The 27153-nt window shown below is 44.7% G+C and overlaps 2 protein-coding genes across 2 annotated transcripts in view; one reads left to right on the top strand and one right to left on the bottom strand.

Annotated features, from left to right (window-relative positions):
* igfbp2b (insulin-like growth factor binding protein 2b) overlaps window positions 1–9512 on the top strand; it is a 29073-nt gene extending 19561 nt beyond the window's left edge. Inside the window, exons 3-4 of the mRNA XM_072685590.1 lie at window positions 3883–4023; window positions 6907–9512. Coding sequence (XP_072541691.1) covers window positions 3883–4023; window positions 6907–7059 — 294 coding nt within the window. The 3' untranslated portion in view covers window positions 7060–9512. The remainder of the gene's footprint in view (window positions 1–3882; window positions 4024–6906) is intronic.
* A 4371-nt stretch (window positions 9513–13883) lies between these two features.
* On the bottom strand, window positions 13884–26996 carry igfbp5b (insulin-like growth factor binding protein 5b). Its single transcript, XM_072685589.1, has 4 exons — window positions 26184–26996; window positions 18897–19114; window positions 18403–18522; window positions 13884–18269 (listed from the first exon to the last, which is right to left on the bottom strand). The coding sequence occupies exons 1-4, from the start codon at window positions 26521–26523 to the stop codon at window positions 18135–18137; spliced, it is 813 nt and encodes a 270-aa protein (XP_072541690.1). The 5' UTR covers window positions 26524–26996; the 3' UTR covers window positions 13884–18134.
* Between the last annotated feature and the right edge of the window lie 157 nt (window positions 26997–27153).

The following is a 27153-nucleotide window of genomic DNA, read 5'->3' as shown; positions in this document are numbered from 1 at the left end:
GCGGATGGCAGCATTCAGGCCGTTCTTCATAAAGTATTTCAGGGAGGTCTCCTTTGTTACTCAGTAACCACTGGCTGGTGACAGCAGACAGTGACAAATGCATTGCTGAGGAAGAATAAACACTTGGCATCTTCACAGAAATTATATGAGCTGAGTCTTATCATGCTGGTATTTCTGCAACTCTCCTTTATCAACTTGGCCATCATGCGTAGCTACAGCAAGTTAATTAACTTTTCTTGGAAAAGTACCATGTCTTACCTGGACCTTTAAATCTTCAGCCAACTGACCACTGCTGCATGACTTCATCCCAAAATACTACTCCCAGTTCACCATCTTCCATTGCTGCCTGTATCCAACTTGTTTTAATCATTTCTTGCACAAGCTTTTATTTGTGGCTTTCTTTTGCAAGTAACTATTTGGCCCAGATGAGCCCAAGTCCTCCCAGTGCTTTAGTCGCTGAGATATGGCCTTGCTCACTGAATTGGATAATTCTTTTTTGGAAAAATGATAATATTATGATGAATCGTTGCACATAAACTGAGGCCGAGGCTGAAGCTGCCAGCACTGCACTCACAAATTAGCATAGTCTATAGTCAGCACTTTAGAGATACCATTAGTATTGTTTGGATCTGAGAAACAATGATATATATGTCCAAATTTTCCCCTTCATTTAACTCTCTATAGACCGAATCAACGTCACTGTAACAATACACTTACTTCCGGGTGGATAACGTTGTTAGTGCTACACTTGTACAATAGGATTTGGTAGCAACCTTGAGAGTTATTTGAGAGTTATTCACATAATTTATAAGAGACAACAGAACTTTTTGAAGTGGTTTTGTGAGTAAATAATAAAATACTGAGATAGTATGTCCCTCTAAATATTAACAAAATATACAAAATAATTATTAGTGAACTTGGTGCCTTCATTTTTTTTCACTAAATTCAGTTCTACAGGAGCATAGCTGCTTTTTGAAGCTAGGAAAACGGAAAGACCTTAGCCTAATCCACTCTGTACTGGAGTGCATGTGTCATTATAGTCCCAAATACAACATGCATGAACGATTTTTACCACAGTTATGTGGTATCCTTTGGCATGCATGTGAAGGATTGCATAGATGGATTAGCCTGTATTGTGCATTTTGCTCCTCAGGATGAATTTAGTGTTGTACTCCTGATTTACACAATACCATCAACCCCACCTCCACCTCAAAGGATGATAACCAATTTTATAACAAACTTATTGTAATAATAAAGCTTTAGTTTGAAGATTAGCAGCTACATGCTCATAACACATGTGAAGGCTATAGGCTACGCTACACCATAACTTACCCAAAACCAGAAGTGGCACACCTCTGAGAACTTTGGTTTGTCTTCATGCCTTCATTGGACAGAATGTTTACACACACGTTGATTCACACAGGATTTATATAAGCTAAGGTTGGAGCATGCAGTCCATAAAAGTGATTGAAATAACACATTTGGACGGGACTTAACTCACTGAGAAAGTCTGGGCCTGTTTAGACTTGGCATTAACGTGTTTTTGGTGATCGGATCACGGGTTTGGATTTCACTTGTGTGCATGAAAAGCCAGGTGTAAACACCCCAAAGATGCATTGTAATCGGATTATGATGGGATCGCTTAAACCACGTTCGGAATGCATCTTCTGTGATCGGATTCCATCAGGCGAGCGGAAATACATGTGTCGAAAAAAACATGTACAATTAATAATTACTGTGGATCTTGACTTCTCTCTCCCATTTGCTCTCAAGTCAAGTCAAGTCAAGTCAAGTGGGTTTTATTGTCATTTCAACTACATACAGAGTACACAGTGAAATGAAACAACGTTCCTCCACGACCATGGTGCAACATAGACAGTGCATACAAGACACAAGTGCAACACAAACAAACAAGTGCGGACAGACAACACAACACAGTACAGACAGAGGATAATAAATAATGACGGTAATGTGCAAGTTGTGCAATGTGCAATAAATAGAGTCCAGTGAGGTAGTAAAGTTATTAGTGCAAATGCTTGTGCAAAAATGCTTCCCATGTTATCTGGGGTAAATGGTTGGAAAGAGAGAGAGAGAGGGAGAGTGTACATGTACCGGAAAGATATCATTCGGAAGTTGAGTTGTGTTGAGGAGTCTGATGGCTTGGGGGAAGAAGCTGTTGCAGAGTCTGGTCGTGTTGGACCGGATGCTGCGGTACCTTCTTCCTGATGGCAGGAGGGAGAACAGTCTGTGTGAAGGGTGGGTGAAGTCATCCACAATGCTGGTTGCTTTGCGGATGCAGCGTGTGGTGTAAATGTCCATGACGGAGGGGAGAGAGACTCCGATGATCTTCTCAGCTGTCCTCACAATGCGTTGGAGGGACTTGTGGTCAGAGGCTGTGCAGGTCCCAAACCAGGGTCTTTTGTGTGTGTGTGTGTGTGTGTGTGTGAGTGAGCACTCGCGTTTGTGCTTATTTACCAGTAGATGAGCGCAGTATTATGATTTATGAGTTTGTTGCTTTGCTGTTTAAACAGTCCTTTGCATTTTCTGAAAGCGGCGTTACAACTATCTATTGTTCCACAGCATTACAGACCCCCCTCTATTCCTTCAATCTGTCTCCCCTGGAGAATAAATTTGACGTGAAGTAAAACGTAAATGATGTATGCGTTGGTGTGCCTCTTATGCAGGAAAGTATAAACGGATTGGATAAACAGAATCCGGTCAAAGTGGATCCAGATACAGATATCCGGATGCAAAACGCATGTTAATGCCAGGTGTAAACAGATGATAAACAGGTGATTAGCATACCTCCCCCTGTCAAACTACTCCTGTCCGAACGGGGCTTTAGTGTGTCTGGTGAGGAACTGAATAAAACAGGTTTAGTTCTGTCAGTTCTGTTCACATTTACCGCTGCACCAAATAAGCTGCTCTGGGAATCTGCTGGTTCCTTGAAGCACCTTGAGAGGTTCCTCCACAATTTCAGATTCAAGAACCTCCAAAAGTTCCTTGAGGATCTTAGCCTTTTAACAGTGTAGTGTATCTCTGTCTTGCTTTAACACAACTGACCTGATTAGGGCATTAGTTCTCAAGCTGGAGGTCATGAACCTCAGAGATGGCAGCGTAATTCAGGAGTAATAGAATTTTTGGGAATTCAATTAGATATCAATAATGAGCACAAAATAAGATGCTCCGGGAATCTCCGGGAATTCGATCAACGGCGGAGCCTTGCTAGCTGTCATACTCATACAAACATATGTTTGCAGACATTCTAATTTGGTCTATATGAGGGCTGTTAAACCACAAATAGCTTAGCAAAATGACCTTCAATGATACTTTCAGCAAATGACTGCAGATGCAACAGCAAGATTAGCATGAAAGGTATGGGGTGGACCTTGGTGATCTGGCTCCAACATGGTAGGGTGAGGGAGGATTCCGAAATTGTAAATGCTCATCCGTCAGCCGTCCCATGAACAGCAGAAACTCTATGAGAATGTCAGGCTGACGTAATTTGTGTTGAGAGCTGGGCCCTGAGAGCAGTGAGCACCCTGCTGGAGAGCTTTTCATCCACATGATACGGATAAGATCCCTGGCAGAGCTCACTCTCAGTACCCTCTAATCCCAGGCCAAGCAGCAAGCAGCCAGAATGAGAGAGAGGGGGAGAGAGAGGGAGGAAGATAGGTAGGGAGAAAGTGAGAGAGGCTCTTTGATGCAGCTGCCTTTCCTCATAGAGAGAATAAGAGTGAAAGAGTAGAAAACTAGGGCTAGCAAGAGATGAATATCAGCTATGTTTCATGAGGCTGCCAAACTGGTTCTTATCTTTCTCTCTCTCTCCTTTTCTCTCTTGCTCTCTCAATCTTGTGTATGTGTGTGTGTGTGTTTGAACAGAGTCAGTGTGAGCAGGAGCTGGATAAAGTGCTAGAGGAGATCTCCAAAATTACCTTCCATGACAACAAGGGACCCCTGGAGAACCTCTATGAACTGAAGTTCCCCAACTGTGACAAGAAAGGACAGTATAATCTAAAACAAGTAAGTGGTCACTACAGGCACACGGCATGTTGGTCTGCTCAAGCTTTGTCGTGAGGGTCTTATAATAGAGGTTTCAGGAGCAGTGAAAGGTCTTTAGATAAAGAAAGTTTCCCAAAGGTTCCTTGAAGCACCTTGAGAGGTTCCTTCACAATTTCAGATTGAAGAACCTCCAAACGTTCCTTGAGGATCTTGCCCTTTTAACAGTGTAGTGTATCTCTGTCTTGCTTTAACACACCTGATCCAACCAATGAGTTAATTAACCCTTCCTGAGTTGAAGTGTGTCCATTAGGACATTAGTTCTCAAGCTGGAGGTCATGAACCTCAGAGACGGCAACGTAATTCAGGAGTAATTCAGAAATTCAGACTTTTTGGGAATTCAATTACATATCAATAATAATATCAAATTGCCTTTATAAGCCATTATAGCTGCATAAGTGAAAGCTCTCTTTGCCACCATATGGACAAAAGTATTGGGACACCTGCTCATCCATTGTTTCCTCTGAAATGAAAGGTATTAAAAACGTTACTCCTGCTTTTGTTGGAGTAACTGTCTCTACTATACCGAAAAAAGGCTTTCTACTAGTTTTTGCAGCATTGCTGTGAAGATTTGATTGCATTCAGCAACTGGAGCTTAAGTTAGGTCAGGAGGCTGGATGAACACCATCCCACTTATTCCCTAATAAACTTCCCAACCCATCCTAAATGTTTTGGATGGAGCACCATCATTTCAGAGAACACAGTTTCACTGCTCCTTAGCTCAGTGCTGCTTGGCTTTCTACCCTTTTAACCCACGCCTAGTGCCAACAGGTTCCTATTCTATTGACGGTACTTCTCCACAGGGACTAGATAAGATGTGTGTGTGCCCTTGCGCATCTGTGTCAGCAATGGGTGCAGCTTAAAATAGCTGAATGCATTCATTAGAAGGGGTGTCCACAAACTTTTGAACATATAGTGTATGCGAATCACCATTACATAAGTGTTGGCTGTTTCCTACCTACTGGTTTCAGTGGCTCTAAACCTTGGTCTTGGAGAACCACTGCTCTGCATTTTAGAGCTTCCCCTGCTCCTGATTTAACAAATGAAGTAATTACCAAGCCATTCCTGGGGTCAACCTGGCGGGTCAGAGCTGGGAAAGTACTATAACATGCAGGGCAGTGGTATCCCAGGACAAAGATTGACAACCATTTGCTTTGGGTATACAGCCCCCTCACCATGTTACTCCATGTGCTGCAGCATGGAACCCCTAACCCCTACATTTGGAAAAGGTTGAACACTTGAATCTAAGGGAGACTTAATCTAGAATCTAAGTCGACCCCAGAACAGTCGCGGTCTAATCCGGTCAATGCAGCACAGGCATGCACAGCCTACACAGCTATCATGACACTAGTTAGTGCAGTGTTAGCGTGAAGCAACGCACAACCTCTCATCCACACTGGTTGCACAATTTGGCACGAAAACAAGACAGAATGACAGAGAGATTAGAGCTGTCTGAGAAAGCAGCTCCCACACTTTCGGAAGTAAGGGCGTTTTGTCGACGCCAAGGTGACAGTGTCTGAAGCCGGGAGTTACAAGGTCATAAAAATGTTTGCTAACTGACTGTCACCGGCCTGTGGGGATGTTTAGACATTGTTTTGCAACGAGGCTCTGTTTTCTTTTTGCCCATCGCTTGCATGTCCTTGACGGAGACCCACTTTATTTTTAGAGTCAAAACAATGATACGAGCTTTCTGTAGCAACATGACGACACATAGCATTACACGGTGGAGGTAAAACGGGGACAAACCCGCCCAGGAGAAACGAACGAGTGCATTGTTTTGATGCAAAAGCGCTGTTCCCAGGGCTCAAAAACCTTTACCTCTCCACCCTAAATTGTTCTGTAATCATCTTGTTCCTCTTGTAATTACTGTAACTGTCAGTTTTTGTTCTTTATCACTGAAGGAAAAAATTGGAAACTCTGTTTTTTTGCTTATTTTGGGTCTCTGTGTAAGCTATGTCCAGTTCAATTATGACCTCATTTTGGGAGTGCTCAGTGGGGGTCGGAGAGAGACATGCTGTGACAAATGAGGCGGGTATGGTTGCTCCACCCTCCACCCCTCCCTGCTGATCACTCTACCATTAACCCCTTCAAATTTAGGCCTATTATTCATTTAAGAATCTTAAGATTTATGAACCAGTAATTAGTAGGCATTAACTACTATTAAAGACTATAGAACCTACAGTATTTTGTTTTAGTCCCCTGTGTAAGATACAAAAGCTGCTTATCTGAGCAGTAATGGTTTATTTCATCAGTAAAACGCTAAATGACATTTATACAAGACATATAAGTCATGGTTTTACACCACTGTGTTCATTAAAGCATCTCCAGAGTTCTCCTCATGGGTGTCTAGTATTATTTATAGTCATCATCCAACACCTGGTTTGGTAAATCAGTGCTTAATGATGGTAAATCAGGTGAGCTGATGATGGAATTGAACACATCCACATGTGAGGGTTGGGGAGGTCCAGGAGAAATCGGGAACCAAGCTTTGCAAGATCTCAACCATGTTCTTCAAAATCAGAAATTCCTGGTAGTTTTTTTTACTGTATTTCTGTGTACCTGCATCTGGTCAAGTTTTATATGCTGTTTTTTTACAAGCACAGACACTCTTATTGCTCAGATACATGGTTAGAAATAATGTGCGTAGGTGCCGGAAATCTCGGTCTGTCTTGACCTGAAAGGTGAGAACACATGCAAACGATGTACAGAACTCTTTAAACTTATTATCAAGCTTATTATTCAGTAACTGCTATGAAATGATCAGTAATTGCTATGGGCACTTGCAGAATAAGGGGATAACCCTCTACCCCCCACCCCCACTCTCTCTGCCTCCCTCTTGTGTTCCAGTGCCACATGTCCACCCATGGGCAGCGAGGCGAGTGCTGGTGCGTGAACCCGCACACTGGCTTGCAGATTCCCTCCTCGGCCAGGGTGAGGGGGGACCCCAACTGCAGCCAGTACGCCGGCGGGCCAGAGCTGGAGCCCCCCCTGCAGAAATAGACGTGCTCTGTCACCCGCGGAGGGAACAAGCAGAGCTACACAACAATGAGAGACGAAGCTGGAGAAAGGCGTGCATGCTTGTATATGTGTATAAAATCTTTCAGTCCCAGTTTGATTTGCATTCTAATCACATCCAGTAAAAAGGAACTGCATGTCAGGGCACATGACAAAAAAACTAAAACAGACAAGGACAAGGACACATTTGTACCCCCCCTACCTTTCCCATTCATAATTTGACAAATTTGAGAGGCTGGCATTGTGTCCTCCTGCTCATTGTACCTTACCTAGTAAGCACTGGGACCACTTGAGCCAATGTAACACAGGATGGGCGGCTGTCTGGGTTTGGCTGGGTTTTGCACCTTAGTTCAACCAGGCTAACATAAGCTGGGACCACACAGTTCCTGCTAAGCCAAGCTAAGCATTAAACGTTCAGCTAAATAACAAGGGACGTATGCTAAGCTAATGTATAGGCTAACATATAAGCTAATTTTTAGATCAAACAGTGCTTTATTTACTCCTATTTTCATGTACGCTATGAAAACCATCAGTGCCATCTACTTGCATTCATAACCAGTCTTTCCCTACCGCTGCCTCCTCTCTTTGACCCCCACCCCCCTCCCCCCCAACTCTCCCCACCCCTTCCAAAGCCTGTGGAGCTGCATTCTCTGTAGTGGAGAGGCCTTGTCTCCTGTCTGCAGGGTGTCCAGAGGGTTGGTTTCGTGTGGCTGTGTGTGTGAATGTGGGTATGTGTGCAGGGGATGTAGCCACTGTTGGCAGCTGATAGACCTCTGCCCACACCACCCCATCCCTCCCACCGCATCCCATCCCATCCAATTCTCCCCATCCAGTTATGTGGAGGGAAAAATGGGGTGGAGTGGTATGATGGGCAAGGGTGGAGGGGGCACAAGTGGTTACTAATGACGTGCTGACAGAGGTCGAGATTAGGACACAGGCCTGACATTGACAAATGCGATATTAAGTGGGTTAAGGCCCTATAAATAAACGCAGGTTTGCATATGTATGCTTGCAATGCAGATGGGCCAGGCTTTACCTAGCTATTCCACAATCTCTCGGGGTGGGTGTTGGGAAGGGGAAAGAGCCTGAGAGAGGAGGGCTTTTGATTGTGTTTGGTGGCGGGGAGGGTGTACAGTTGTGTGAAGGCAAGCCAAGTGGCGCACAGGTTGAGAGAGTGTGCTAAGCTTGCCCTGTCAGCAGATTTCCCACCTGGTGCGATCTATTTAGTACAAGTGGTGCTCAGCAGGTATGCAGGGATTAGACCCGTGATTGCGCTTAATGAGAATTCTGGTCAGATTTATACAGCCTGTGAAATATGATCCTGCTTGTTGTCAATCAGTCCTTTACTGTCTCTCTCTCTCTCTCTCTCTCTCTCTGTCTTTGTCTCTCTCTTTGAGCGTATTGCATTGAACTGCTCAAAATGACTGCATCCAGAAATAGCAGTTGATTAAGCTTGATCGATTGTAAACAAATGAGGCGTAGGCCACAAAAGCTTTGTATGAAAACTGAACGGCTTCAACCGCTCGGCTCGGTTGGGACCTCTGCAAGTTCGGCTCTCATATAACATATTAACCTCCATAACTCACATGGCATTACCATGTCCAGCGCGCCTTTAAAATTAGCTTTCATAGATTTTCTTTTTTTAGTGTGTATTATGGTGCTACAGACTGGCTCTCTTAACCCCCCCTCACCCCCATTGGAGAGGGGGGGTTGGTGCCAGCAGAGAGATTGCTGAGACACTGGCTGCGAGTTTTCCGTTTGGGTTGGTTTCCGAAATAGATTGCTGCCTGCCCTCCGGTGGTACAGTAAATTTTACGGTACTTTGAGTCTGGCCTAGTTTGAAAACAAAGCGAAACCAATCCCTGTGGTTTTTGGGCATATTGATTTCCCGGGTTGTCCTAAAGGGCTGAAAGAATGTGTATGTGTGTGTGTGTGAGTGAGTGAGTGTGATGGCATGAGGGTATGTGTGTGTGTGTGTGTGTGCAGAGGGGGTTGCTGTGCCACGCCTGCAGCCTGAGGACAGAGGAAAGCAGTGTTTGCCATCTGCTGCAGTGTAAAACTGTCAGGGCTGCTGACTGTGTTTGATGAGCCTCACATAGGCCACAGAGGGAATTTCTTAAGTAAATCCAAAACACCATGTGCCATGTCAGTCTCTCACATGCACTTACACTCTCTCTCCCCCCCTCCACCTTTTCTTTTTGTCGCTTTGCATGACACCGAGTACCAGGAGGCGCACCTGCATCAGATAGTAAAGCTTTACTGTTAACCACCAAAGAAAAAATGCTTGCGTCGTCTTAGAGAAATGGTCAGTGAATACAAGTGCCTGCCTGTAATTCAAAAAGGGACTGAGAAAGCCATAAATGCATGTGAACCAGTACAGTTATTGTCATTTATTACAGGACTTTAAAAAACAATTAAACTTGTTACTTTCAAAAGAATTGTACCTCTTGTTTTTCTTTTTTTGTTGAGCAGGGTTTTTTTTCCTACTTCCTGTTATTTACTTACTGATTGCAGCTGAGCTGACAGCTGTGCACTGTAAATGCTCCGATTTGTCTGCCATGACTTTGTGATGAGATTACCAGCAAGTGCATCCTTTTTGGCCTGGAAATAAAAGAATCCTCTCCATATGTCACTATGTAGAATTGCACAGATTAGTCTATGTACACAGTGCACTTTTTTTTCGGTCAATTTAAGTAGTTAATTCATGTATAAATAGGAAGTGTGTGACCATGGTTTAGGCAAAAGATGTAATGTTATACGTCTGTTTTACAACCCTGTTATTTTGCTTCCAAATTAAACACATTGACTTTCCTTTTCCATCTTGCAGAATGAATATGAACATAAGTTTAGTTGTAAAACTGTAACAAAAACACTTTAAATATTCCTGAGTCTCACAGGTTAGCATACCCTCACGCCACAGGCCTTTACTGATTAGAGTGGGCTACTTAAGAGCCACAGCTAGAATCAGTGGTTATCTAACCCTATGGTGCTAAGGACAATAAAGCCTACTGTGTAACAAGCCTTGTAACAATGTTGCTGTCCTCTTGTTGTGTCCTCTCAGCGCAATGTGCTGTTAGCAAGCTGAAAGGATTGTACCTGGGTTAGCTTTCAGCCTTGCCCCCACTCGTTTCCCTGCGTTTGACTTTTGCTTTTCACTTGACCAGAAAGAAATTAGCTGGTGCTTCTCTTCTGATGCTCTAGTTTGGTGCAATTTTTGGTGCCCCTTCTTTGGACACTGGCACAGGAAAAGCCTTGGTCATGAGGCCTGGTTCGCATAGCAACTTGTACTACCATAACTAATGGATTCCTCCTTTTTAAAATGTTCAGTGTGTCAAACCTGTGTCCCAAACTCTCAATATTCAGCTGGGATGAGGGCAATAGTGTTTGATACTCCAGGTCGTCTGGATTAAATATTAATCATTGTTTTGAATGTGATTTCTGTGAGTGCTTGCAGCTTGGCTCTTCGGACCATGAGCGGGTGAAGACTACTACTAGCCTGTGATCATCATTCTCTCAGGCATGGTGTAAAAAGGCACATGTAGCCATCCATAGCTGGCCTAATTAAGTAATAAAAGGGGCATGAATGCTTTGAAGTCTAATGTGCAGTTGTTGGATTCTTTGAAGGCAGTTGTAATTGTCATGTTCACTGCCTCACAAATCAAATCCCCATGCACACGTTCCATTCTGAGTCTGCTTCCTTGTACTTGTTCTGGCTCTTGTAAACGAATGTTGTCCCATCTTTAGGTCAAGTGGGAGTGTTGTGATAAGTCACATCTGGATTTTGTAAAGCTCGGTTATCAGCCACCCCAGGAAGGAAGGCAGTAGATGAGCACTAAAATAAAGTATGCACAAATACAGGTCCAACACCATTAGCCATAAATACAAGGCTTGTCTCGATCACCATAAGTTTCATAAGTTTCACTGCTTAAGAGCAAAAGCCTTGACCTAACCCATATACAGTCTGAGAAATAAAGGTAATGCCATAGAAGGTCCATTTTGGTTCCATAAAGAACCTTTTTTTGTAAAAGATCTTTCAAAGAGGTTTAAAGAAGTGGATGTAAAGGTTTTCTTGACCAATTTAAAGATTTTGGTATTGCTCAAAGAGCCCTTTGTAGAACTTTTAGAGTGCAGGTAAATAAATTACTCAATATTTTAAATAGCTCAAAGTTTATCAGCTTCTTAATTTTGCACTGGAGATATGATGCTAATGTGGCTAACAAGTGATGAAATCCTATATCTGACCCACTATCTGACAAGAAATCTCAAATAGACGTGCTAATGTGACTTATATGACATCTATAATAATGTACAGAATTATATAAAAGAATAAATATATAAAAGACATAAACTGTCACAAAACAAGCCAAACAAGGTAAAAGCTCGGCTTGAACTTTGTGTTACAAGGTAGGCCTTGTTGTCTTTATCACCATAGGGTTTGATGACCACTGATTTTAGCTGTGGCTCTTAAATATCCCACTCTAATCAGTGAAGACCTTTGGCGTGAGGGTATGCTAACTTGCCCTGAAGCACTGCGATAAAGGGGGAGATTTCCACAGCATGGCCTGCGCAATCTGTGGCCGCCATAATTTGAATGGCGGGTTTGTCCCTTGGTGTCAGTGTGAGTTTCCCCCTTGAAGTTGGGGCGCAATGTTAAATGACTTCCTTGTTCCTGTGCAGCCTCTTTGACTTCTTCTGGAAACCAGGTGACTAGCCTCCGGGCAGGGCTTTAATGTAAGAAGTCCTCACCCAAAATAAACCTGTATCCTGCAATGTTTAGTAACTCCGGGCCATTTTACCACCCCTGGTCTATCAACAATAACACTAGCGTTTCAGTGATTTGAACAGAACAGTCATCTGGTTTATCTCCACATTTATATTGAGACAGTATTATCTTCACTGTCTTGTGACTACTACTCTGTGATCGTCAGGCCATTTTTTAAGTCCTGCATGTCAGTTTGGTCAACAATGCATTTTAAGTTGAGTCTCAACAACCACAACCTCAAATGTGCTGCAGCTGTAATCTGCTTTTATTATTTGCAATTATTTCCATCTGCAGGCTATTTCCATCTGTCACATGTCTCCTGACCATGGAGGTCTGTGGAGCTATGATCCCCTGTCTCTTGACAAGCAGGCAGTTAGACAGCTGCACCACTTTAGAGCTGTGAAACCATGCACATTCATGTGTCCAAGAAAGAACAGAGAGGTGAATTTACTCAGAAATGCACTATATGGACAGAAGTATTGGGACACCTGGTCAGTCATTGTTTCTTCCGAAATCAAGGGTATTAAAAAGAGCAAAACAAAAGGAGTTATCTTGATCTTGCTGGAGTAACTGTCCAGGGAAGGCTTTCTACTACATTTTGGAACATTGCTATGAGGATTTGACAGCATTCAGTGACAAGAGCTTCAGTGAGGTCAGGATGTTAGATGAGCACCACCCCACCTCATCATCTCCAATTCCCCAACTCATCCCAAAGATATTGGATGGAGCACCAAAATTCCAGAGAACATAGTTACACTGCTCCACAGCTCAATGCTGGGGGTCTTTATACCCCTCTAGCCCACGGCTGGCATTAGGCTTGGTGCCAATAGGTTCATGTTTATCTACTCCAGAGAGTCCTAAACTACTGTCAGTACTTCTCTACAGGGACTAGACAATTGTACATTTGCACATATGTCAGCAAGCAAAGGGTGCACCTTTAAAGTAGATGAATGCATTCATTAGATGGGGTGTCCACAAACATTTGCAAGCATGATGAATGTTTTAATGTAGTGTAATTAATTCCTTTGTATCAATAATCTCTGCTTGAAGTATAGAGTTTTAAGTTTTGCTTAAACTGCCCAGCTAACATGTTCATATGGGGACTGTATGGGTAGCCCAACTGTTGGCCCCGTATATGGATTCCCACCAAGGTCAGTGATGGGACCAGGAGGGGTTAAACGGGGGGCCCATCTGGTTTGTACACTGAATATAGGGCCTAGATGGGACCCATGTGAGATTAAGGGGTGGCTGTAACGATGGGGCCCATTTGGGAAGCCCAAGTGTGTCCTAGTAAAACCACACATAGCCCACGCTCTACCAATGTGGGCTCCACATGAGCATGTTAGTTGGGTGGTATACAATGTGGATTTGTTCATGCTGAGTCCTAGATTGATGTATGTATGAGCTGACTGATGTAGAGACTGACCTCCAAACTTTCCAGGAGAAGGAAAAAAGTTCAATGGAAGTCAGTGTAAAAAGCAGCATCTCAAATTAGACTCAAAAATGAAGCATGAAGCGAAGCATGGGGGTGGCAACATCATGCTTTGGGGCTGTTTCTCTGCAAAGGGACTAGGAGGACTGGTCCGTGTACATGAAAGAATGAATGGAGCCATGTATTGTGAGATTTTGAGTGCAAACCTCTTTCCATCAGCAAGGGCATTGAAGATGAAACGTGGCTGGGTCTAACAGCATGACAATGATCCCAAGCACACTGCCAGGGCAACAAAGGAGTGGCTTCGTAAGAAGCATTTCAAGGTCCTGGAGTGGCCTAGCCAGTCTCCAGATCTCAACCCCATAGAAAACCTTTGGAGGGAGTTGAAAGTCTGTGTTGCCCGCCGACCATTATTTTTAAATACATTCTTTATAAATCAGACAATGTGATTTGTGATTGTCTCTCATAGTTGAGGTCTACCTATGATGTCAATTACAGACCTCTCTCATCTTTTTAAGTGGGGGAAACTTGCACAATTGGTGACTGACTAAATACTTTTTTCCCCACTGTATGTACCAATTCTATAGATTTTAAGAATGGACGGGACACAAGGGCTTAAATGAATACATAACTTTATTTAAATAAATGCTTTGTCATAACAAAAAAAAAAGACAAAGGTTAAAAGAGTACATAAATTACAAGTTGAATAAATATTACACAGTGATATTCACTTTTCTTAATAATTTGAGATTTTTTTTCTTCTTTTATTTGTTTTATTAAGAGTTCCAAATGCTGTATTCACGGTCCTCCTGCCACAAATGGGTGGTTTTATTCTTCTTTTTTTTTGCCTTTTTTTCTTTTCTTTTTTTTAAATGCCGAGTTAGGCCACATGTCAGGGTGATCAATCATCAAGTCTTTTCTCATCCACAAAATAAAAAAAAGAAAGAAATTGAGAAGAAGAAGGAACTGTTATGCATTCAGAAAGATAGCTGTAACACTACTGTATCATGAGTTCTGAATATTGTGTTCATCTAACCATGTTGGAGATTCGGAATCTGGTGAAGGCACTAAGCATCACTACAAGGTCTGTGTAGTGGCTTGTCATGACTGTTCTCCTTCATCAACAAGCAGGCCTGCAGATATGATTACAAAACAGTCTCAACTCACTGTGTTCTCTCTCTCTCATTCTCTCTCTTCTAGAAGTATGGGCTTTTCTGTTTTAGGGTGCTGTCTTTGGTTGATGGCAAACATCACTGTTTCAGGTTTGATCACTTGGCATTTGGTACCGAAATGGAAAAAAAGAAACAAAGCACCAGGGGGACACTGCAGGATCCTTTTACCATACAACCATTCTGTAACTGTAACCACATTTTCAGCCATATGCCAAAAATACCAAAAGTGGATCATTGGCTACGAGAACAGAAGAAGAGCCATAGTTGTGGATCGTCTGTCTGCTTGTACCAGCCTCACAGATTCCGAGAACTCCTTAAGCCTAGCCTGCTAACGGTATCTACTGTGAAGTGTTCTGCGTTGTATATGTGTGTGTGTGTGTTCTTGTTGCGTCCCCTGATGGGGGCAGTGAGGGCCCAGGACGAGATCACCCGTCTGGGGCTCTCACCTTCTCTCCCTCTCCCCGGGTGCCACTGTGGCGCGTAGTTCTGCAAGCTGTAAGAGTAGATGGAGATTGGACTGAGATTAATAGTTTCTGTATTACTGTTTTTATTTTTATTTTTACCCCCACCAGATGAAGAGGTGGTTGTCAGGCTTGGGCCACTAAAAGCCCCTGTCTAAAAAAAAAAAAAAAATCCCCAAGCAGGTTTTTTCTTTGTTGTGTGTATGTGTGTGTCTGAGGCCTGCTTCCTGCTCCTCCTAACACCTGATCTGAGGTTTGCTTTTGAGTCGGCACTACTAGGAGGAAGCTGTCATGTGGCAAAAAAGAAGTATTGTAAATACATAAGTGCAAGCTGCTTAAAAATAAAAAAATAAAAAAGTGGGAGGGGGCACTCGGGTGCTCGGGTACATATCTGCATATCTGGCAGAATGGACTTGCCTTGCACTGGCCTCTTTCTTTCTCATAGGGAGGCCATTTGTGCAGTAATAGCAGGATCTGCACCTTCTCAATGACTTACTTCAACGCCTGCGAAGGTCTGATAAACCCACACCTCGAAGAACATACCCTCTTTCTCTCTCTCGCTCTCATTCTCCACAAGTTCAGAGAGTCCCTCACCACTCATTCATTTCACTCAGACACGCCGTCGCTACATTCTGCAGACCTGTGGTTCTTTGTCTACCTGCGAGAGAACACAGGGTTGGGTGTTGGGTTAACTCTGAAAAACAGCAAAGCAGCAGAAAGAAGCAGCACTAGAGGCGAAGCTCTCTAGAAGTGGAGCCTCTTCCCAGTCTCATTGTGTCGAGCGTTACTGGCCCCCTCCCAGCCATGAAACTATGATCACACAAAGCTCTGTAATAAGATCTGAGCAGAACCACTGTGGCAGGGAATGGCTTTTCTTACTGGTTCCCTCTGAGGGAAACTCCAGCTGGAGCTGGCCTGCCAAGGCCTCCGTGTATCCCTGTTTATATGTAGCTTCACTGAAAATAAAAAAACAAACAAACAAAAAAAAAATAAAAACAACTTAAATTACTCTCTTCAGCGATTACATACATTTGCAGTCTCTGTCAAATCAATATTCAGCTTATTCGTAGAGATAAAAAATAAAACAATAAAAAAAACATTAAGAGACAGAGGTGTACCCACTAGCTTGAGCTGTTAGTGAAAAATAGCTCTCGCTCCTATCGTTGCCTCATCACAGGGAGTGATTTTGAGATTTTGAAAGGTGTTAAACATTGTTGTGGCATGATGAAATATCTGGTGCACTTTTAGTTTTTTTGCATTTATCTGAATGTGATTGAGGTCCCTCGTCAATACCAAAATAAAAAAAATTGATCTATTTTTATCCCCTTGGCTACTGTGTAACGTTCACGTCACTATTCAAATGTATTTGTATGTAGAAAGGCACTGAGACACACACAGACTCTACTAAAACTATGATCTGAATGACTCGGCAGTAAAATGTGCCTTCTGTTTCAGTGACACCCCTTAAAAAGCAAACGTGACGTTCAGCAAACAAAAACACAACAAAACCGTGAGCACTTCTCGTGGCCTGAAAATAGACTAGAGGTGGGGAAGTGGTGGAGTAGTGGACTTTTGGGAACACCTGTCAAAATGACCAACTTCCCCAACGTGACGGGGTGGATGGGACGATGCAAACAGGTTACACTCTAAAATGCACAACTCCTTTTTTTCCCGAGCACCAGTTCTTTGTAATTGTTAGAAAAACATTCATCGATCTACAGTTAAAGGTAACATACTTGTGCCAAGGGCTCACCAGCTCACCTAGTTCATCAGTGAAAAAGCACTTGGTCTAGGAACAATGGCTCATAAGTGGGCAGTCGATATACTTCACTGAAGGCAAAGAAAAAAAGAGCACTAGACACGGAGAAAGAAAAGACGACAGCGATTCTGAGAGAAAGAGAAAAGCTACCGCCCTTAAAAATAAGGTGAACGTCCCGTCAGAAGACGGTACTTCGAGCACAAATTCTGGGGAGACTCTAGTGTTAGGGCACTGCCGTCTGCCTCGAAACGCCGCCCAAAAACCAACACCAGGCGTCCCACTTTTTTTTTTCTTTTTTTTTTTGTTGATAGTGATACTTCCGCAGAAGCCTTTAGACATTTTACCACCGATGGCTGCTAACTGATTTCGGGCCTCCTTTTTTCTTCCCTCCCCGCAAGGAATCTGAGAAGACGAGGACGTGACTGGACCTCATCTGGTCCGCAGTCAAGAGTGGGCAGCCCGCCGGCTCTCCGTTCACCTGGGTCACTCTGCGCGGCAGCGTCAGGTTACATAGGCACAGTTGGCATTTTAGGCAAGCTACAGAGAGTCACGGAGCCACAGAAAGGTCCGTGGGACGGGGTTACATTTCTACACCATCCTGCCTGCTCCCAACGACATGCTGTGAGTGGGCCAGTGAGATGGTTAGCTTAGCTTTTAGCTAGTCTGTAGCTGCTCCTGTGAGGGGTTTGGGTCTGGGTGGTGTGCCATGGGAAGGTTGGGTGTGGGGGGTTGTGTTTGCCACCAGCTCTTGTGGCAGGACAAGGGAGAAATTAAAAAGGGGACATTCTTTTAGAAAAGGATATTTTCTCTTTCACACCTGTGCACATCCACTCACACAAGCACACACATACACTGAACTTGGTGAAGTTACACATTTCCAAGCAGGTTCCCCAATGAGTAAGTGCTCTGATAGGACCAAACTAGCCAGACAGAGACGGCTGCATCAGCACATCCCTATAATTCGTTTTTTTTTTCTTTTGGAAAATAAACAAACAAAAACAAAACAACAAAAAAAAACTGAATAGTTCCAATAGTACAAGTTCAAGCTATCTCCTCTGACACCTCCATCTCAAAGATGTAAAAGACCAAAGATAGCCCTCTGTTAATAAATCAACATGCCATATACATTTTGTTTTCCGCTGTATGTTAACAGTATGGTGCTCGAACCCCAGCTTCTATAAAAATATATAATTGTATGTATATATTTTTAAAAATCGTTTGCCCGGGACCCAGCTCTTAAACCGGACACCACTAAGGCCCTCTGATCGGCTGGGTCCACTGAGTTAGAGATGAGAGCTCAGTCAGAAAGAGAAAGTGTTTGTTTTCCCCCTCAGTTTAGCTTTTTTGTGTTTGTTCTATTGGTGTTTGTTTTCTTTTCTTTCGCGTCGAAAATCTCAGAGTGACTGGCGGGTGGACAGGTGGGAAGGAAAGAAGGAGGCGAGCCTCGGGTCAGGTGATCAGGGCGGATCCCTCCTCACTCGTTGTTGTTGCTGTTCTCCAGGTCCTTGCACTGGACGTTACCCCCGCTGTAGTCAGTGCCCGGCAGCTGCACGCCGTATTTGTCCACGCACCAGCAGATGCCTCGTTTCCGGCCACGGGAGGGCTTGCACTGAAGGGTCGGGGGTTCGGAGGGAGGGGGGAGATTGAAAGACAAGTGGTTATGTGAAAGCCATCACTTATAGGAGACCTCTGACCACAAAGACCAAAAATAAAAAAAGCATTATACTGAAGGAAATCCACACCTGCTTGCGCTTGAAGAAGCCCTTTCTGTCGCAGTTGGGCAGATAGAGGGACAGGGCCATGACGCGGGACGTGTCTTTCATTCCCTTTATGATCCCGTCCAGCTTTCTTCTGCAGGGACCCTGCAAGATTCAGCACACAACACACATTAACACCCTGCCATAAGCGATTAGCCAGTCACCACTTGTCCTTTTCTACACCGAGAATGGACATTACCACTCAAATGTCCATTTTTTTTTTTTTTGGTGACAGCAATGATATGTCATTTAACATACCTCCTGTTCTGTACACATTACACTGTAAATATCTGTCATCTTTTTGGTTAGAGTGGTTCCATATATAGCTCTACATCTCACCAGCTTACCATGAAGCACAGTATCAGCTGCTCCTTTACCATTAAATTTCCAAACAACACATGCCTGGTCTATATTCCCTATTAGGTTAACTCGTTTGCGTATCTGTAAATATGACTAGTCTGCAACCTCAAGCTACTTACAAATTCTGGTTCATGCTTGTCGATTGGAAGCGGCGAGTAGTCCATCGAACCAACGGACCTCAACTTCTCTTGCTGCTTCTTCTTGTCTTTGCGCATGGCAGCTTGCTTCTTGCTGTTGATCAGGTCTTGCTTCGGGTAAATGGGGACTTTGGCTTGGGGCAACTGCTCCTCTGTCGTGTCAGTCTTCATCGTTTCCTCATGCTCTTTCGATTCACGATCTGCACGGGATTGGAAACAAAGAGAAAACACTGGTGAGCTTCATTACTTCATTACTTTGCACTAGTTTCTAATTCACAGAAAAGCCAGACTAGTTTACCACTTTTTACCACCAGGATTCCCATTCTCTGAGTGGTGTCTGAAAATAAACGTTGAAACCAACTGCTTTCCCACCAAATGCTTCCCCTGCATTTGTTTACAGAGGGGGAAAAGGGATCAACAGGTGATGACAAGCCTGACCCCCAGCTATACAAATCCCCAATCCCCTACACAAACCTGAAATGGGATTACACTCTCGCTGTGACTAACTAAACAGCCCAAAAAGAAGACCCAAGCTTCTAGATGGGACTGACAACTCATGACAAGCATTTAGCAGAACATGCAAATGAGAGAGACCACAAAATACCAATGCATCAAAAAATAGTCACTTTTTTAAAGTCCAGATTATCTTCACAGTGTTTCCATGGACTTTTGCGTTGAACTGTGAAAGTTATGACTGCAGGCTTTTGAAGTGGAAAACAGAAACCATTTTCAAAGGCTTTTTTGCTCCTTTAAGCCAATCTTAAATCCTTTGAAGTCACAGCAACCACAAGTACCATGGCAACCAAAAAGGTTTTAGTGAGGTGGACAAACCTGAGGCATGATGGTAACTCTATCTTTGTGTGTTCTAAGGAAACAACCAAACCTGAAGGAGTTTAGCCGCTGCTACTGAGCAGAGAGAGGCCAAGAGCCCATTGCACGGCACCAAAGCAAGCAAAGCTGTGCCCTGACTTGAGACAGACCTCAATTTACCTAAACTAGACAAAGATTATTAGGACAGATGGCTTAGAGAATGTGATCAGACACCGTTTCTCCAGATGGTTTTACAGTATAGTAGGTGCATAAATAATCCCTGAACCCACAGCAGGCCAAGGCACTGTTGCAGGGCCACGGCTATTTTTATCCAGTAAAGAAATTTAACAGAATGGCAGTGAGTGCTAAAGTCAGGGTCAAATGTTTGGATGGAATGTGCCACGTATTGTTGAGGACACAGCCACGAGGTGTCATAAGGCAGCTCTGGAACAGGGGGGAGTGTGAAGGGAGGGGGGATTAAAAATGGTTGAGCTAGTTTCGCTTATAGAGCCCCTGGTTCACAGCGCTGCCATGTAAAAGAGAGGGGTATTCCTAGCAGACTGGTGTTGAAAGAGTCTGTCTGATACTGCAGACATGGGGACATGGGGGAGGGGTGATTACTGGAATTGGGTTCCTGGCTTCTGAAGTTGCTATCAGAGCCATGGTTGACTCTTTGAAATTAATCTTGCAACTCATGACTTGGCAGACTGATATTTCTGTACAGAAAAGCTCCCTGAGAGGCCAGCAGGCTAGCTGTGTCTCATCTATCTCGCTCAACTTCTTGCTCTAAAAGTCCTTTCAGAGTTGGAAAATGGACTGATTTAGAATTAGAGACCAGCTAACTCATTCTGGAGAACGCAAGCATGGGTTTGACAGGAGCCACAACAAACCTCCATGGCTTTGCATGCCGGCAAGAAGCACACAGGCCAGGTAGAACTCGTCCTAAGGACATCTGCAGACAATGAGGCTTCTCTTTGTTTTTCTCTATTCTCTCAATTTCATGTTTTCTGTGCGTGGGCCAGACTCTTCAGAGTGAGGACAAACCTCACTTTTTCCATGTGCAGGGTCCCCAGCTTGTAAAGGAGGCTTAGCAAGTCTGTGTTTAACATCTGAACCCCTGCCAAGACACTGGAGCGAGGCCAAGCCAGACATATCACGCGCAGCGTCTCTATTCAAATGAGCTTTGGAATGAAAGCTGAAGAGGTATTGGTGTCTCTCCCCTTAGCCTTGCAAAGTTTTCATTAAGACGAGAGGACCTGAGCAGGCAAAGGAGGTGCATCTGATAGGGCTCTGTTTAAATATTAACATGCGCACAGGGCAATTATACTTCATCAATATCCAACGTTTCTTGCAGCCTGAAGGCTAATGATGAAATCAGATCCCTCTCTCGATTTTTCCTGCATTAGTCTGATCGCTGGGGATGTACAGCACGGCAATTTGAGTGCAGCGTTGACAAGAAGGTCTCGAAATTGTCACGAATCTCAGGTCAGGCTCTTGCGTGCGTGCTACGCCGAAGTTTAGCTCTTCGTCTCAACTGCCCGCAAGAGGAGCGGCAAAACAGTGGAGGTTTCATGCCGCCGTTTCATCATTGTGGTTGATTACGACAAGCCGCTTCAGAGTGAACAAGCTGCATTTTTAAGCAGCCGCTGCAACTGGCCTAGTCTTTCGCTCTGCATTCATTGCTTTGTTCAAGTCACTGGCCAGCCACGGCATCCTAAGCCAGATTCCGCTGCTCAATATTTAAAAGCTGGCCCAAATCCACAGCATGATCGTGCAACTGCAACAGAGCAGCGAGCAGACAAAGGGCCCAAGAAGGCCAAAGCCGAAGCCGCTGTTTGTGGACAAATCCACTATGAAAACAGACCATGATACGCAGCACCTGCTGTGAATTATAGAAGTACCTTTAGAATAGATAATAATTAAGAGAATTGTACAAGTACTGTATTAAAATCGCTGGATTACACGGCATAAAACCTCCCAGATATTAATGATCACTCAGTGTTCCAATAATGGATAGTTTGGCTTAAGCTGAACACTTGTTTATGCAACAGTAGGTATGTGATGATTTTAACCATTCATAAATCACTTCGATATGGTAGTGTTGTCATGATTTGGTAAATGCAAAAAAAAACTAAACAAGGAGTGGCTAGAAAAAGTGACCTTTTTATGCTAAACGTTTAGTTTCAGTTTATTATAGCCTTCAACAAATAAACTTATATTTATTTTAAAAATGGTGTATTCTGATCTAATGCTCAAGACACAAGCAAATATGTTAGCCCAAACTAACAAACTGACCACAGGATAACATACTAGTCACAGCATGATGATACAATACACTATACTGTGCTAGCCCTAACCAAAACACCATGGCACCATAATAACTCACTCAAAATTATCCCTTAAAATAGACTAAGATCTATGTATCTATGTTTGACCCCGTTTACACCTGGTCATTTCATGTGACTAGTATCTGGATTGTATCTTAGACACATGCATTTACACTGGGTGGTCAAATGCAACTAAAATCTGATTGCTGTGTGAGACTGAATATGCATATCCGCTCATTCTGCGGCAATTATTATCGCTGTTTGGGTTGTACTGCTGTAACACGTGGCTCAAATGCGTCTCTCCTGAAGTGGCTTGCGTGATCGGATTTGTATCTGTTCCAAATGCATCTTTATACTTGCATTTTTATGTGGTTTGGCCATATCCAGATATAATCCTCAAGGTGCATGACGTGGCCAGGTGTAAATGTGGCCTATGTTTCTTTAACTAAACGAGTATCAGGGACACTGATACTAGCAGTGCATGTTTGAGAACTGAGCCCCTACAGAATTAGCCTAGCTCTCTCTGTTCATGCTTCTATCACATGCTACACTCAACTAATGTAACCTCACAATTGGCTTCTTTATATGAATTACGCTTGCGGAGAAGCCACATGTCTGATAATTCATTCATCCATTGCTTTCAGGTTTATACAGATGTAATTATTGCATCATCTAAAAACTCGAATGAATTAGAAGTACCTCAAAGAACCGAGCGTGTGAAATCCGAGGAACTGAGGCGACTTTGTTGCCTGCACTGTAAGTCGTACGGTGCTCATTAAAGGCGCTGGAGAACCCAAGACAAACACAAGCCACTGCCTCATTTTGGTCTGAGGTCTCACCCAACATTTGAGCTTGGGTTTTGTGGAAACCGCTCAGTCACTGGCTGCCTTGTCTCCATCTATACCAACCTGGGACAATTGCTGGGTGTGACAGGGTCCTGACTCCTGACACTAAAGTAACAATTTTGGGCAGTGTTGCAACTCCTGCACATGGCTTCAGCTTGCGCTCAACCATGTGCCGCATGCATTAAATTAGGCACCTTTTGTTTTTCTTCCTTGAAGGAATGTGGCACCCCCCCCCCCCCAACCCAAGACAGGATGTTTCAGCAGACTGGCACCTTAACCACACGGTGTTACCGCAATGTCTGCCGTTTTCTGCTTCGACTTTTCATTTTCTCGATGCGATTTGAGAACCTGTAAACGAGACTGCGAGATTGCGGTAGTGATGGAGACGGAGGGCAGCCGGGCGGGTGGGTTTCGGACTCTCCGCAGCTTTGACCGGCCACACACATGTTCCCACTTAGCCCGGCATGAGGATGTCGCAGCCCAGCGGTCCCATACAGATCCTGACAGAGGAGGCTACTGTGGGAGCAGGGTTCCTCCACAGCTGTTACCCACTAGCCCTCCAGGTGCCACTGACGAATACACACCCCACAAATTGCTGTTAAACTTTATTGGAAGAAATCATTCGAGCGTGCCAAATAGGATCTCCGCTTGCATACCTCAGCTGAAGGTGAGTGGATGTCTGAGACATATGCTACAGCCTGAAGTCTGATTTTGGAGCGTGGTGGAAGTATGCAGTGAAATACAGCAGAGTCTACCTGTCTGATGATGGGAAACTGGACGGAGGTTATGGCTTTTGCCAGTGACAGTTTTTTGCAGATTATTGCTAAACGAGTGACTCCTTTTCATATACTTGCCTTGTGATTGCAGTTAAAACATGGAAAAGCTCCAGTAATTAGATAAGTCGCTCATAAATCAGAGGAGCTCTTGTACAAAACCAAATCATATCCAAATGTCAGCTTTTGGCTCGCATGAGCGTCCGTTAATTGAAGCGGTGTTGCCAATTCTCAGCTAGCTTGTTCATGTCAAGCTTTCTCGATTTGGGCCATCATTACTCATCCTTTCTGGTGGAGAGCATTTTTTTATGTAACATGAGATTCTTTAAGATGCAGACTTGCTATGCTTCAGACATATCTTATGATGGAAATCATATCTTTCCGGATGCTCCAAAACTCTTTTCAGCCAACAAAACACCTTTAAAAAATCACATACTACTTGATCAATCATTGCTTAACCAAAGCTTAAACCATAAAGTGGGTGTCCAACCACTTCTAGTGAGATAAGGGACCAGGAGACAATATTCTGACAAATATGACAGATTTTCAGACATTCTGGGACTAGCTTCCCAAAAGCATCTTAATGTTAAGATCATCTCAACCAGTAGACGGCACATTCAGCGTGACCATTCAAGAATCATCCTAGTGCCAAGATGCTTTCTGAAAACCCAGCCCCACTCTTTGCTGATGTTGAGGTATATCTACTGCCACAGAGCCATGAAACCTGGCTAATCAGAAGACTCTTCATGGTGGTGGCTCATAATCCAGGTGTGGACATGGACACTTGTCCTCTCGCTCCATTTCTGCCCCTGTCCTGCTGGTAAAACCAGGATGTAACCAAACACCACAGTAGATAAGAACCCCCCCTCCATCTTCCAAATCCATCCAGTGCTTGATAAATAGCTCTTCAGACAGTGGCTCCAAAATGTATTCTGCTGAATCACTGTGGCACGACTATGTGCCCAATGCAATCACACGCTGGGGAAGAGCTGCTCCTGTTACAGCACAGCTCCACACACACACACAGAGACTCTCATGTCAAGATTCTGACACAGCCAGGCTTTGAAGTGTCTCAGCACGAATGTGCATGTGTTTAACCTACAAAAGCCATAAGCAAGGCACGTTTCCAGTGCTCCACTCTCACAAGAACCGTCGAGCAGTCCTTCCCTTTTCTGAACAATGCCTGTAGAAGAGCGCAAATTCCATTCTCATGTTGTACCATGGATTGATGTTGCCTCAGGGAGCAAGGGGGTGGGGATAATTTAGCATTAAAACTGACAACTAGAAATAAGCCTGCAATAAAAAAAGACCCCAATCCCTAACATCATAAATTTCTATACAACATGTAGCATAAACACAATGCATGAGTGCATGGGGACTAAGGTAAACATTTAGGGAGGGTAGAAATGAGCATATTTCGGGGAGCTTTGAATTGAATTCAGCACAAATGCCTGAACCTCGGCCATCCTCCTCCTCTCGGATTTAATCTTTGAAGGGTAATCTGACTCTCTGCACCACCCCCAGATGTAAACCTAAATTCAGACTAACCGAAATCTACTTGCCCACAAAGCACCCCTCACAGTCTCCACTGTCTTCTCAGGGGAGGATCATGATCTAATGAACTGCACACCATGGGAAGATCTTTAGCGAACACCAGAGGTTGATGCCTTACCACTAAACTAAACTAAGCACCAGCTCATAGCTCTGGGAGATCTGGAAGCACTGGCAGATGCACTCTGCCTCAGCAAACGGAACAGAAATGCTAAACAGATCTTGGCTGGGAGGATTTAGTGATTTCACACCACCTTCAGCAAGCTCCCCAGACACCCAACAGGCTTGCACACCATCAACACTGACTTGTGCATGCTCAACACTAAGCATGTGCTCCTTGCTATAGCACTTTAACCACACTCAAACTAGAGGGTTTCCACGGCGTTTTCTGGGTGCCTGCATGCATCTGGAGGAACAGCACAGCGCTGTCGTGCTGCATACAAGTGCATGCGTTTATCTGCAAACCCCGTGGGTCTCGTGCACGGTGGTAAAAAGGAGGGTTTTGTCATAGAGAGGTGGGGCTGATCAACTCAATGCATGTGAACAGTACTTTGGAACAGGGGCGTGCAAAGTTACCCGGTGCACGCTCGCCAGAGTACAAACCTAAACAAAGTCACAGCCTGTTCACGTGCGTTTCTAACACAGAGTGCATGCACCTCCAACTGCTCGCGAGCTTGTTACAGGGTTGCAGCAAGGCACGGAGACTTTGGCACAAAGTGCCATCCAAGCTGCCCTCAAAGCAGCATCAAAAAGGACAGCTCGTGCATCCGATTTAATTCATTTCAATTCAATTGAATTCAATTCAATCACCACTGCAACATACACAACACACACACGCGCGCCAGTGATGTTTTGTCTGGTTCGAGACCATCTTTGTATACAAACACATATGCAGCACGCGCGCGCACACACACACACACACACATACATACACATCACACACTTGCACGCAAGTTAACTCACCCGTGGGCGCGTGCGGCGCCTTGTAGCCCTTCTCGTTCGTGCACACCCCGCGTCCGTGCAGCAGCGCGTGCAGCGGCTTCTCCTCGCCGTCTCGCGGCAGGCAGCGCAGTCCGTGCGCGCAGGTTCCCGTGTACACGCCGCACGCGTGTCCCTCGGCGAGCGCGCACGTCAGGCAGCAGCCGCAGCCGGGCTCCTTCACGAGCTGACAGCCGATGGGCACGGGCGGGCACATGGAGAGCGCTTTCTGGTCGCACGGCTCGCAGGGCACGTACGAGGCCAAGCCGCGCGCCACGGCGAGCATGAGCACGAGCGGGAGCAGCGGGCATACGCTGAGCAGCATCGTCTTGTCTTGTTTCGTCCTCAAGGATAAAGAAATGTGGTATTTACCTCCGGTGAGTTTCAGCACGAGCGTGCGCAAACAGCGAGCAAAAGTTCGCACGAGTCCCGCATCCGAAGCAGAAAAGCCGGTGAGGAAAGGGCGCGCGCGCTGATCGGGGCTCTAAAAAGGCATCCGCACGGTACGAAGGGGACGAGTGCCACAAGAACCGGGGGAGGGGGGGGGCGGTGGATCTCCACGCGCGCTGCCCGGTTTCTCCTCTCTGAAAGCTGCTAAGGTCCGGTGCGCGTCTTCTCTCTCTCTCTATCTCTCTCTCTCTCTCTCTCTCTCTCTCTCTCGCGCGCGCCGTGTCTCTCTCTCCCTCCTCCCACTGACACAGGCACACACACACACACGCACACTCTCACAGAGAGACAGACACACACACCACAGCGCTACCGCGCGCGTGCAGGAGTGAAGTTTTGGGAGCAGACTGACGGAGCGCGGGGACGGACTCGCCTTTTTAAAAACGGCCAAACCCAAAGAACGGCGGGGAAGGGAGGCGCGCTCGCGCTCACCACAGGCTTGGCCGGGCGCCAACGGCTTCCTCCAACCACCCCCCCCCACCACCCCCAAACACACACACACACACAC

Source organism: Salminus brasiliensis, chromosome 8, assembly GCF_030463535.1.
Source record: "Salminus brasiliensis chromosome 8, fSalBra1.hap2, whole genome shotgun sequence".
NCBI lineage: Eukaryota > Metazoa > Chordata > Actinopteri > Characiformes > Bryconidae > Salminus > Salminus brasiliensis.
This window is presented reverse-complemented; position numbering and strand designations above follow the sequence as displayed.